Here is a 12,171-nt window from a genome sequence, read left to right on the forward strand (position 1 = left end):
GTCCGTGAGGACGTGGGTTCGATCCCTGGCCTCACTCTGCAGGTTAAGGATCCGGCGGTGCCGTGAGCTGGGGTGTAGGTCGCGGACGCGGCTCGGATCCTGTGGTGCTGGGGCTGTGGTGGAGGCCGGCGGCTGCAGCTCTGACCAGACCCCTAGCCTGGGACCCTCCATATGCTGCGAGAGCAGCCCTAAAAGGACAAAAAAAAAAAAAAATCAGTATAAATTTTAAAATAAGTTCATTGAGTTTAGCTGGCTGTAAGTGTTCACTATAAAATCTAGGCGGTTGGTACAGCGTTCTCAGTTTAACTCTTTCAACTTTTCTGCATATTAAAAATTTTTCATAATAAAATACTGGAAATAAAATAATTTAGAAAATTCGTTTCTGCCGTAAACGAGAGAGCCAGCTTCCCAACGTGGGAAGGATCTTCTGACTCGACAGACTGTGCTGTCAATGAGCGGGATTTTGGAAACGCGGCAGCAGTGGGAGGAGCCACGCGCCCCGTGAGACCAGAGTGAGCCCATTCCCCGCGCGACAAGGCCCCGGACCCTGGAGACCAAGCGAGTGCCCGGGCCAGGGGCCACACGAGCCCGACAAGAGAGGACACACAAAGCGCACGGGCTGGTGTCTAGAGTCTACTCTCTTGTGAGAGAATGCCTTCACTAATCAAAAGACAAACAATCCAATTTTAAAACAGGAAGGATCCGAACAGACGTTTCTCCGGAGAAGAGCGGCGAGCGGCCAGGAGGCACACGAGCCCAGCGCCACCAGCCGGGAAGCGTGACTCCAAACCACAGGCCCTCCTCCCGCCCTGCGGGACGCCTGCAGCATCTACACCCAGAACACGAGCGCCGGCCAGGATGCGGAGAAGCAGCCCCGCGGGTGCAGCCGGCGGGACACAGGTGGGCGGCGCCGTGGGGACAGCTGGCCAGGCCTGTGGGCTGTCGGTGCCGGTGTGACCCGGCGGCTCCATCCCCGACAGGCCACACGCGCGCGTGCGTGGACGTTCAGCAGGGCCCACGATGGCCAGGAGCAGGACCCGAGTGCCCGTCGGCTGAGGCTGGATGAGCAGCGCTCGGCGTCACCCAAACGACCGAGTGCTGGCACCACGCGAAGGGACAGCAAAAGAGCTGCAGCAGGACACGGCGGGGGACGCCAAGCCGAGCGGGAGGCCAGGCGCCGCAGACCACACACGGTAGATGCCACCGAGGTGGGATGCTCAAACGGCCAGGTCCAGAGACAGGATGCGGGCCGGTGGCGGCAGGGCTGGGGAGTGGAGAACGGCCAGCACCCACGGATGGCCCAGCATCCTTTCAGGCTGTGAGAAAAATGTCTGGCATCAGTCGTGACTGCTGCATAACCTAGTATCTTAAAAAATGCTGAACGTACACTTTAGTCAATTCCACGGCAGGTGAATTATATCTCAACTTTTTTTTTGGGGGGGGGTCATGCTTGCGGCATATGGAAGTTCCAGGCCAGAGATGGAACCCACACCACAGCAGCGACCTGAACCACTGCAGTGACACCACCAATCCTTAACCCACTAAGCCACAAGGGAACTCCACATCTTATCTTTCTAAAAAAGTCAACTGATAATGGTTTCGAATTCCACATCTCAGGTAACCTCCAAGAAAGCTACCCCTCGCCATGCTTTGGGGCAGACTCAAAGAAGAGGTACGTGATGGAGCTCCTGCCGCGGCACAGCAGTTAACGGAGCCGACTTGGATCCATGAGGATGTGGGTTCGGTCCCTGGCCTCGCTCAGTGGGTGAAGGATCCAGGTTGCTGTGAGCTGTGGTGCAGACCCAGAAAGAGGGCAGGCCACAGGATCCCGTCTCTACCAGAACCCAGAAGAGACGCAACTAGTCTCGGGGGGAAGGGAGCCATCAGCGGCTATCCGGGCCGGGCAGACTAAGTGCAAGGAGCCCAGAGGAACCGCTCGGGGATGGGAATGCTGCCTTGGTTGGGAACGTGAAACCCAGAGCCGGCGTCAGGATTCAAGGAACCGGGTCCATTTACGGCACACGTCACGTTTCGGGAAAGCCGGGGGTGGGGTGGGGTCTGTGAGAGATTCAAGCCACGGGCTGGGTGTCAATAAAAAATGCCAAGAGCCCCAGCAAGACGGTCCAGGGAGAACTCCAGCGCTCCCGGGACAGAGGCCGGCCCAGACACCGGCGGGCGGGCGGGCCCCGGGGAGTGGTGCTCCCCCCGGGGCCCGAGCGTGGGCTTGTTCAGAAGCGGGAGGCGTGGGCCTTTCTGGGTCGGGTCAGGTGCACTGCGGGGACCCCAGTGCAGAGCCAAGGGGTCTCTGAACAGCAGTGGAGGCGAGTCTCAGATGAGGGCGCGCAGGAGGCCTGTCCACAACCTCCGGGACTGCACAGGACCCGGAAAAGGCGGCGTGCACCCTGCTCGCAGCAGCACTCCTGGCCACAGCCAGACCCGGCAGCACGCCGAACGCCCAGCGACGGGAGCGGATCAAGATGAGAGGGCATCGCCATCCAGCCACAAAAAGACCTACTGATGCCATTTGCAGCAACACCGATGTAACCAGAGACTCTCACCCCACGTGGGGCAAATGAGACCACAGCGTGACCTCGCTCGGATGGGGAATCGGAGAAACAGCTGGACCGATGAACTTCCAAGAAGATTCGCAAACCACACTTCTGGCTACGGAAGGGGAAACGCGGGGAAGGAACCAGAACCCGCAGAACCCGCAGAACCAGTGGGTGACAAGGACCTAGGACCCAGCCCGGGGAAATGGAGTCATACTCTGTGATGCCACTCGGGCAAAGGAGGCACCTGTGTGCCCGCGTGACCGGGTCACGTGCTGTACACCTGGAACCAGGGCAACAACGAGTCAGCTCTACCCCGATGACATTTTTAGAATAAAGGCTGCGGCGGGACCGTCTCTGCCACACAAAAGGAGACACGGGGGCCACCTGATGGCACCCCTGTGATTTCAGAGCTGCTGACGGGGGTGAAAACGCCAGGACACAGGACCCAACAGGAGGAGGAAGGGGCCACACGGAGGACCCCGACCACCACCCCGGGCGAGAGCAGGCCAGGGGGTGGGAGAAGCCCTCAGGTAGCAACCCTGGGAACAAGGACCCAGGAGCGCCCGGAGACCTGCCACGGGCGCTGGGGAGCAGCCTCGCCAACATCACGCCTGAGTGAGAGCCTCAACCTCGGTGACGCCCAGCGACGTTCAGTGCAGGGCACAGCCGTCGAGCGGCCCGGCTCGGGAGCCGAGACCTCACCACAGATGGGGGCACCTCTCACCTGCCTCCGGGGACCGCCCCCAAGGGGGGCCCCGGGAAAGCACGGCTGGTGTGATGCCGAGAACCCGGCTGGGGAAGCTGCGGGCCGCAGCGGGCATGCAGGAGCCTCCTGACTCGAGAGAGCCTCCCATGGATGCTAAGGGAACAGAAGCACGGACCACAGGGCATCAAAGTACCAACGCTGGGCAAGGCAAGGGACGGTCGTGAGAAACTGCGGCGGGAACCGACCTGGGAGAAGGGGGCGCCGCCCGAGAAGGGCCCCCAGCTGCCGCGGACCTGGCCAAGGCAGGCCTCTCAACCACGCAGAGAAGTGGGGACCAGGGGGCCGCCCGGGAGCCGTAACCAGAATCTGTCCAAGAGTAAGTCAGGAGGCAGCGTCTGCTAGAGAAGGATCTGGAATCGGAAATGGTGCGTTTCTCGAAAACACGGCGGAAGCGCCAGAACTCACGGGAGAGGAGACAAAGCAGGGCTGCCGGCCCAGCAGCCGAGTCCTCAGGCGAACAGGCCACGACCCCCGGGGAGGCGCAGAGACACCCACAGCAACTGGGTGCAGCCTGAACACGTGAGCTCCCGGGCAGTGGGGAAAAGCAACGGCCGAGGCGCCCACGCAAAGGAGCAGCCCAAGAGAACAGGCAGCTCGGCCCAGAGGAAGACAAGCAGCCAGACAGAGATGCTTCTCTAACTTCAGCTCTGCCAGGGAATGAAGAAGTAACAGCAACAAGAGCTCTTCCTGTCTTTTCACAGCCGCACCCGCGGCAGGTGGAGGTTCCAGGCCAGGGATCAAATTGGAGCTGCAGCCGCCGCCTACACCACAGCCATAGCCACGCAGGATCCTTAACCCACTGAGCGGGGCCGGGGATTGAACCTGAGTCTTCATGGATACCAGTTGGGTTCGTTACCACTGAGCCATCATGGGAACTCCCCAGAAACTTCCATGTGCCATGAGGGCGGCCAAAAAAAAGCCTTGAAAAATAAACATCAGCGTCAACACAACCAGTGCCCACACGGAACCCGTGGGAAGGAAACGACCCAGAGCCACGGGGAGGTGGCGGCTCAGCCTGGGCGCCACCCTCGCCCCTCGCCGCCAGCACAGACCTGGGGAGACCCCGGCTGTGCCTTTCCGTGTGTGGGTCACACCCCAGCACATACACCCCAAGGGAACCGAGCGCGCTCTGCTGTAGAGCACGGCGGGTGGTGAGGTCATGGAGTCACGCCGGGCCTGCTCATCCACGGCGTCTACATTTTCTCTGATGACCCTGCCGTTTCTCTGCGAAGAGGGACGAAGTCAATAAAAGCTGTCAAAGGAGACGGGGGAGCTTCTGGCCCCAGGAAGGAAGCTCACGCTGGATTCAGGTCTAGGAGCCCAGCCTCCGTCTCCCACGCAGCCCGCACCGCTCCTGAGCACCGTTTTCCAGCCCCATTCTCGCGGGGTCCTTCCTGCGGGCACTGCTTCGTGAGGCCAGAGGATGCGGAGACGAGGTGCCCGCCACCCAGAGGCGGCCCTGTGGGCACTGGCCAGCTTCCCGGCCCAAACCAGGACCCGGAGGTCCCACAAGGAGGCCTGGAGAAGCCACTGCCTCGCTGCGGGAGAGGCCATCCAGGTTGCTGGAGGGTGAGGGTTTCCAGGCGTCTCTCAGGCCCCGATTCCCCTCACCTGCAGCCGGGCAGGAAGCCCAGTAAGGAGCAGGGCGGCCGTCCTGACTCCAGGAGGAGGCAGGCCCTTCGAGGGGCGGCAGCCAGACCCCGCCAGGCTCTGCCACGTGCTCCCGCTCACCCCGCGGGCTCTGACTTTACCCCGCCTCTTGGAACCTCGCAGGGGTCTGCCGCTCACACACCCGGCGAGAAGCCGCTCGTGTCCAGCGCCTCGGCCGTGCAGAGCCCCTGACGGGAGACCTCTGGCACACGAGCAGCTTGCGGACAACCAGAGGCTGCGGCCAGGGGCCCCGCTGACCACCCGCTCCTGAAAACGGACGCCAGGCGGACGGCGCAGGCGAGCACTGGAAGCTTCCAGACGTGGAAGGCACCTCGTAGCAGCAAAACGCCTCCGGAAACCAGACCTGTCGCGGCGCACGCGGGACCAAGACACAAAGGCCGCGCGCCGGGCTGCACCGCCCCGGCCCCGCGCCCGCCCCGCGCCCGCCCCGCGCCCGCAGGCGGCCGGGCCTCACCTTGTTGACCCAGAACACCATGGCGTCCTCCAGGTCGTAGGGCAGCTCCTTGGAGGCGCTGAAGGTGGAGAAGCGCTCGACGCTGGCCACCACCTTCTCGATGCTGATCATCTCCACGGTGTAGGCCATCATGAGGGCGTCCACCATGGCCATGTGGGCGCTCTGGGGGCACAGCACCGTCAGCCCCCGCGCCGCCCAGACGCCCTCCGCGTCCGCGGCTCCCCTCCCTCCGGACGAGCGGCTCAGGCCCCGCTGCCCGGCGGCCTCCTCGTCTGCGGCGTCCCTACGGCTCCGCTGGGGGAAGAGGCGCCAGGGGCCCTGCCAGGCTGTCGTGCTGGCTCCCCCCCGAACCCAGGAGCTTCCTGCCGCCCCGTAACACGCCATCCACAAGGGCCGGCTCAACACCACAGCGCGCGGCGCAGCCTGGGCCCAAGCACCGCGGCGGGGCTGGTGCGCAGATGCGCTCGGACCTGGAAGAGCCCGCAAGAGTGGCGCCAGTGGAGCAGCCTTCAGAGAAGGAGGGGGACGGGGCGCTCGGGGAGAAACACTGGACTGATTTCTGTACTGGGGCAAAAACACTTGTACGGAACACAGGAAACAATCGAACAGGTGAAGGCTCGGCGTGGACACTGCGGCAGCACAGGTCGCTGCTGGGGTGCGGGTTCAGTCTCTGACCCGAGAACTTCCAACGGGCCATGGGCACGGCCAAAAAAAAAAACAAGCCCAAAGGAAGCCCTGCCTCCCTTTCCCCAGAACAGCCACTGGCCCTCACGGCATCAGGTCCCGCAGCTTCGGGGGACTCTGTGGTGCTGCAGGGGGACAGGTGGCAGCCTCATCCGGTGCCCTCTGCCAGCCCCCCCCCCCACCGGCCGGGCCACTCACCATCTTTATGGGCGCGTGGCTGAGGTCGGGCTCCGTCACGGGGCTGTCATCACCCTCCATCACGTAAATCCCCTTCCGGGACAGAGCCTGGATGACAGACTGGTGGCCCTGCAGGGCAGCCACCTGGTCCCCTCTCAGGATGAGGCTGCAGACGCGGCAGTACAGCTCGCCGGACAGCAGGAGCTTGACCACCGGGGGCTTGATGTGCTCCTGCTCGTACTGGTCGGTGTAGAAGGGGTCCCGGAGGCCCTCGGGAACGTTATCTGCAGCGGGAAGAGGTCACCACATGAGCGCACGCGCCAGAGCCAGGCGGAGGGCGGGTGCCAGGAACACGGGCAGGCGACCAACCACGGCCACCCCGACCCTCCACCGGCAGACGCAAGCGGGCCACGCACAGCAGCTGGGGACACGGGTCACGCACAGTACTGAGCACCGTCCCCACCGCGAGCTCCAGGCGCATCTGTGCTGACGCGGGGGAAAGCAGCGGGGGTGGGGCCCAGGAGAGGCGGGACGAGTCGGGCCAGGGCCCCGAGGGTCACCGCGCACCAGCCCCGGGGAGGCAGCCAGGCGCAGCGCCTTCTGTTGGTGGAAGACCTTTAGCGGGAGCGCCAGGCCTGCTGCCGGGGCGTCACCCCCAGACACACGGCCGACCCCGCCACGCCCCTGCCTCCGTGAGCTGGTTGAGGAGTTGACGGGACAGAGGCTCGGGGACGGGCGTCTGCACAGACTCCTGCCTGGCATCCACCAAGAATCAGTAGCCAGAGCAGCCGCAGTGCTCTCGGGTCGGGGCCACGAGAGGAGCAGCGGACGCTGACAAGTCTGCAGTAAACCGGGTCAGAGCTCAAGGCAGAAGGGGCGGAGGGCGGCAGCTGGTCGGGCGCACAGAGGGTCACAGCACGAGGTCCCCTGAAGGCAGGACAGCGTGCAGACTGCGCAGGAAGGACGCTGCTAAGCACGTTGGCCTGGCCTTGACCAAGGGCCCCTCGTCCCTGGCCGGTCAGACCCCAGCCTCCAGCGGCAACGACGGACACCAAGGATGCCCATCGCCTGGGGCTGGGCTGGGCGAGGACGGAATCAAAGTCAAGACGAAGAGCAGGGCCTGGTGCCCCGTGAAACGCACGCTGGTGTCAGGGACCATTCTTACTACCCACAGGCTCGAGGGACTGTCAGGGAAGCACTGACCCTGCCACCGCCCATCACACTCTGTCCCGTCCTGTCACCCAGCAATGGGCCAGGAGCCCCGGGCACGTGCCCTTGCGGGGGCCACCCCAACCTGAAGCCTGAGACAGGCTCAAACGCAGCCCGAGGAAAACAAAGACCATGAGCCTCCGTCACCCGAGAGCTTCGGACACGGCCCGGGGCCAGCCCCACGCCAGACCGAGCCAGAAGGGCCTGCGGGCGCCCGGCTTCGGCTCGGCGCCTCGGACTGAGAACGCGGCTCCACGGCGCCGAGGAAGACGGCGGCTCCACGCAGGAGGAGGGGGCCAGCATCCCCGCGTGGGCGAGAACGCCCATCAAAACTGCCCCGAGGTCCCGCCCCACACCTGTCAGCATGGCCACCCTACCAGGGCCGCAGCTCCCCAAAGCGGAGAGGCTGGGGAGAAAGGGACCCCTCCTGCACTGCTGGTGGGACTGTAAACTGGTTCAACCCAACTATGCAGAACAGTACGGAGGTTCCTCAGAACGCTAAATACAGAACCACCACACGACCCAGCAACCCCACTCCTGGGCATATATCCAGACAAAGCGCTCCTTGAAAAAGACACATGCCCTGGCATGCTCATTGCGGCTCTATTCACAACAGCTAAGACATGGAAACAACCCACATGTCCCTCGACAGACGACTGGATGAGGAAGAAGTGGTATATATACACAATGGAATACTACTCTGCCGTGAAAAAGGACAAAATAATGCCACCTGCAGCAACATGGATGGAACTAGAGACTCTCATCCTGAGTGAATTGAGTCAGAAAGAGAAAGACAAATCCCATATGACATCACTCATGTCTGGAATCTAATAGATGGCACAAATGGACCTTTCCACAGAAAAGACACTCATGGATTCGGAGGACAGACTTATGGTGCCAAGGGGAAGGAGGAGGAGTGGGATGGACTGGGAATGTGGGGTTAATAGATGCAGACTATTGCCTTTGGAGTGGATAAGCAATGAGATCCTGCTGTGTAGCACTGGGGACTGTATCTAGTCACTTATGACAGAGCAGGATAGTGTGAGAAAAAAGAATGTATACATGTATGTGTGACTGGGTCACCTTGCTGCACAGGAGAAAATTGACAGAACGCCGCAAACCAGCTATGATGGAAAAAATAAAAATCCTGCGTATCCCTGCAGCTGAACTGCCTCAGCAAAGGAGGACAGAGAGCCTGTGGCGCCCACCCACTCTGCCACTGTCACGATGTGGTTGCGGGTTCGGTTCCTGCCCTCGCTCCGTGGGTTAAGGATCCGGCGTTGCCGTGAGCTGTGGTGTAGGTCGCAGACACGGCTCGGATCCCGCGTGGCTGTGGCTCTGGTGTAGGCTGGCGGCTACAGCTCCGATTGGACCCCTAGCCTGGGTACCTCCATGTGCCGTGGGAGCAGCCCAGGAAATAGCAAAAAGACCAAAAAAAAAAAAAAAGAGAGAGAGAGAGTGAAGGAGGACGCAGCTCCCAGCCCTCCTACTTCTGGACCCTACCCACACCCACCTCTAGGCCAGAGACGCCAGGGCAGAGAGAGAACAGCTGCCAGCTGGCCCCCCCGGGCAGAGCCCACCGCCCCCCCACACACCAAATGAGCACCAGTAACAAAACCGCATCGTGACAGTGTCAGGGTGGGTGGGCGCCACAGGCTCTCTGTCCCCCTTTGCTGAGGCAGCTCAGCTGCAGGGATACGCAGGCTTGGCTTCTGGTCAAAAAGCCAGCACAGCAAAGGCAACCGTAAAAAACAAAAAGACCACCCATAGAATGAGAGACATCTTTGAGAACGATACACCCCACAAGGGCCTAATCTCCAAAAGACACAGACAACTCCTACAACTCGCCAGCAAAACAACACAGCGCCATCGAAAAACGGGCAGAAGACCTCAACAGACATTTCTCCAGAGAAAACTCACGGACGGCCCAGGCACACGAACGAATGCTCCGTGTCACGGATTATTAGAGGAGCGCAAATCCAAACTACAGCGAGGCCCCACCTCACACCTGTCAGCATGGCCCTCACTAACAAGTCCACAAATAAATGCTGGACAAGGTGTGGAGAAAGGGCACCCTCCCACACTGCTGGTGGGACTGTAAACTGGTACAAGCACTATGGAGAACAGCATGGAGGTTCCTCAGAAACCTAAATACAGACCCACCACACGACCCAGCAACCCCACTCCTGGGCATGTATCCGGACAAAGCGCTCCTTGAAAAAGACACACGAAGCCCTATGTTCCCTGCAGCTCTAGTCACAATAGCCAAGACAAGGAAACAACCCAAACGTCCATCAACAGATGAATGGATTCAGAAGATGTGGGAGGTGCTCCCGTCGTGGCTCAGCAGAGACCAATCTGACTCGCATCCATGAGGACGCAGGTTCGATCCCTGGCCTCGCTCCGTGGGTTGAGGATCTGGCGTTGCCATGACCTGTGGTGTGGGTTGCAGATGCGGCTCGGATCCTGTGTTGCTGTGGCTGTGATGGAGGCTGGCGGCTACAGCTCTGATGAGACCCCTAGCCTGGGAGCCTCCATACAATGCAGATGCAGCCCTAAAAAGATGGAAAAAAAGGGATGATGCAGTGTACACACACACACACACACACACACACACACACACACAATGGAATACTACTCAGCCATAAAAAAGGACAAAATAAAGCCAATTGCAGCAACATGGATACAACCAGAGAGTCTCATACGAAGTGAAGAAAGTCAGAAAGAGAAAGACAAATACCACAAGGTATCTCTTACATGTGGAATCTACTATGTGGCACAAATGATGCACCTACAGAACAGAAACGGGTTACAAACATGGACAGCTGACTTGTGTTTGCCGGGGGGGTGTGGGGGAGTAGGATGGACGGGGATTTGGGGTTGGTAGCTGCAAACTATTGCATTTAGATGGTTAAGCAATGAGGTCCCACTGCAACACAGGGAACTGTGTCCAATCTCTTGGGTTAGAACACGTGGAACAGAATACGAACGCCAGAATGTGTGTCTATATACGGGTGTGGGCGAGAGAGACTGGGTCAAGCTGCTGTAGAGCAGAAATTAAAGGAACACTGCACACCAACTCTACTTAAAAAAAACAAAAGCCAGGAAGGGCGACGCCGGGGGGTCCTTGGCGGGGCGGGAGGGGGGGTGCAGATCACAGAGAAGAGGGGTGGATCAGGAACCCTGAACCCGTGGCTACTGTCCGGGATGCCCCAAGTGGCCCACGTGGGACCCCAGCTGAGGGCAGCGTGGCCCAGACACTGAGAGCTAACGAGCGCGGGCAGAAGGGAGGGCTCCCGAGGGTGCCAGGGATCCACCCACCAGAACCACGGCCCACAGCAGGCGGGGCATCGGGACCCACACCTCAACCTGACTCAACCACCTGCTTTTTAAAAAGTCAACCTTCTCTAGATGTCAACAGGACCCAGAGCCTCACATGTAAGAGTCAGAATGTCCAACACAGTCCAAATGCAGCCGATGAAGAAGACAGGGAGGAAGCCTACTGCTGCTGGGGCGAAGGCCACAGACCCCAACCCACAGCGACCCAGAGGCCGAAAGAGCCCGGCAAAGGGGCTCCTGCTGCGGCTCAGTGGACTCGGTGGTGCCTCGGGAGCACTGGGACGCAGGTTCGCTCCCTGGCCCCGGCACAGTGGCTCAAGGATCCAGCACTGCCGCAGCTATGGCTCCGGTCTCGACTGCAGCTCGGCTCTGATGCCTGGCCTGGGAGCTCCAAAAATGGAAGAAAAAAAAAAAGAACCTGCCAAAGACATCCGCAGGTGTACCCCCCACGCTCCAAGAGGGAAGAGCTAACATTCTGTAAGGGAACAAAAACCTAACACAGAGGAGGCGGCTGCTGCTGAGGAGAGGGCTGCAGAAAAGCCCCTCCCGGGGCCCCACCCGCAGCGCTGGCCGGGCAGGGGCAGGCGGCGGGACCCGGGGACGCGCTGGAACCCGGCTGGGGAGGGAGGCAGACCGGCCACCCCAACACCCCCCCCCCCCCGCCTCCATCTTGAGGCCCTGAGAGCAACCTGGGGACAGCCCCTCCCGGGGCAGGACAGGGCCTGGCAGGGGAGCGGCCCCGCAGGGCAGGACCGCTCAGCGGGAAGGCTGAGGAGCACGGCTGCGTGCGCGCTGAGGCCCGGGTCTCTGCCACCTGAGGCAGGACCCGCTCGGCTCACACCTCAAAGCCTCGGCCGGGCACTAACCGCAGCCCCTCTCCCCGGATGAGCAACGCTGCCCACGGCCAGCAGCCGGGATTCCAACCCAGGCGCCCGGGAGCACCCCCAGTGCCAAGAGACACAGGCGGAACCCCCTTACCCCGCAGGGCCGCCGATCGAAAGGCGACCAAACACACGGAGCGTCTCCCGGCAAGGTGGAGCCCGAAGCCAGACCGTTCGTCTAGCGTGACAAGTCCAAGGCGGCACAGACGTAACGGACCCGCCGGGGTGGGGTCACCAGAGGGCAGGGTCACCGGCCGCTCCGGGGAGCCAGGAACGAGGGGACGCTGCCCACGTCCAGGTTCAGGGACAGGATGTGGACTCCGGGACCTGACGAGGGAGCAGGGACCCCAGTAGCCCCCCACATACTCCGGGCTGGGACCCTCAAAGGCAGCACCCTAAAAAGAGGGACCCTCAAGGGGGGCAGCCCTTGACGGCCTC

General features: G+C 61.6%; 1 protein-coding gene across 5 annotated transcripts in view; it reads right to left on the reverse strand.

Moving 5' to 3' along the window:
- The window catches only part of CAMSAP1 (calmodulin regulated spectrin associated protein 1), a 50,587-nt gene that overhangs the window by 23,997 nt on the left and 14,419 nt on the right, over positions 1-12,171 (reverse strand). For all 5 annotated transcript variants that reach the window (XM_021081212.2, XM_021081211.2, XM_021081210.2 and 2 more), the window contains exons 3-4: positions 6,326-6,588; positions 5,444-5,605 (exon numbers count right to left, since the gene is read on the reverse strand). In XM_021081212.2, coding sequence (XP_020936871.2) covers positions 5,444-5,605; positions 6,326-6,588 — 425 coding nt within the window. The remainder of the gene's footprint in view (positions 1-5,443; positions 5,606-6,325; positions 6,589-12,171) is intronic.

The sequence above is a fragment of the Sus scrofa genome, chromosome 1 (genome assembly GCF_054392235.1).
Source record: "Sus scrofa isolate SSC_HxYL_T2T_F1_AM1 chromosome 1, Sscrofa_HxYL_maternal_Yorkshire_Landrace_v2.0, whole genome shotgun sequence".
In the NCBI taxonomy this organism is placed as follows: domain Eukaryota; kingdom Metazoa; phylum Chordata; class Mammalia; order Artiodactyla; family Suidae; genus Sus; species Sus scrofa.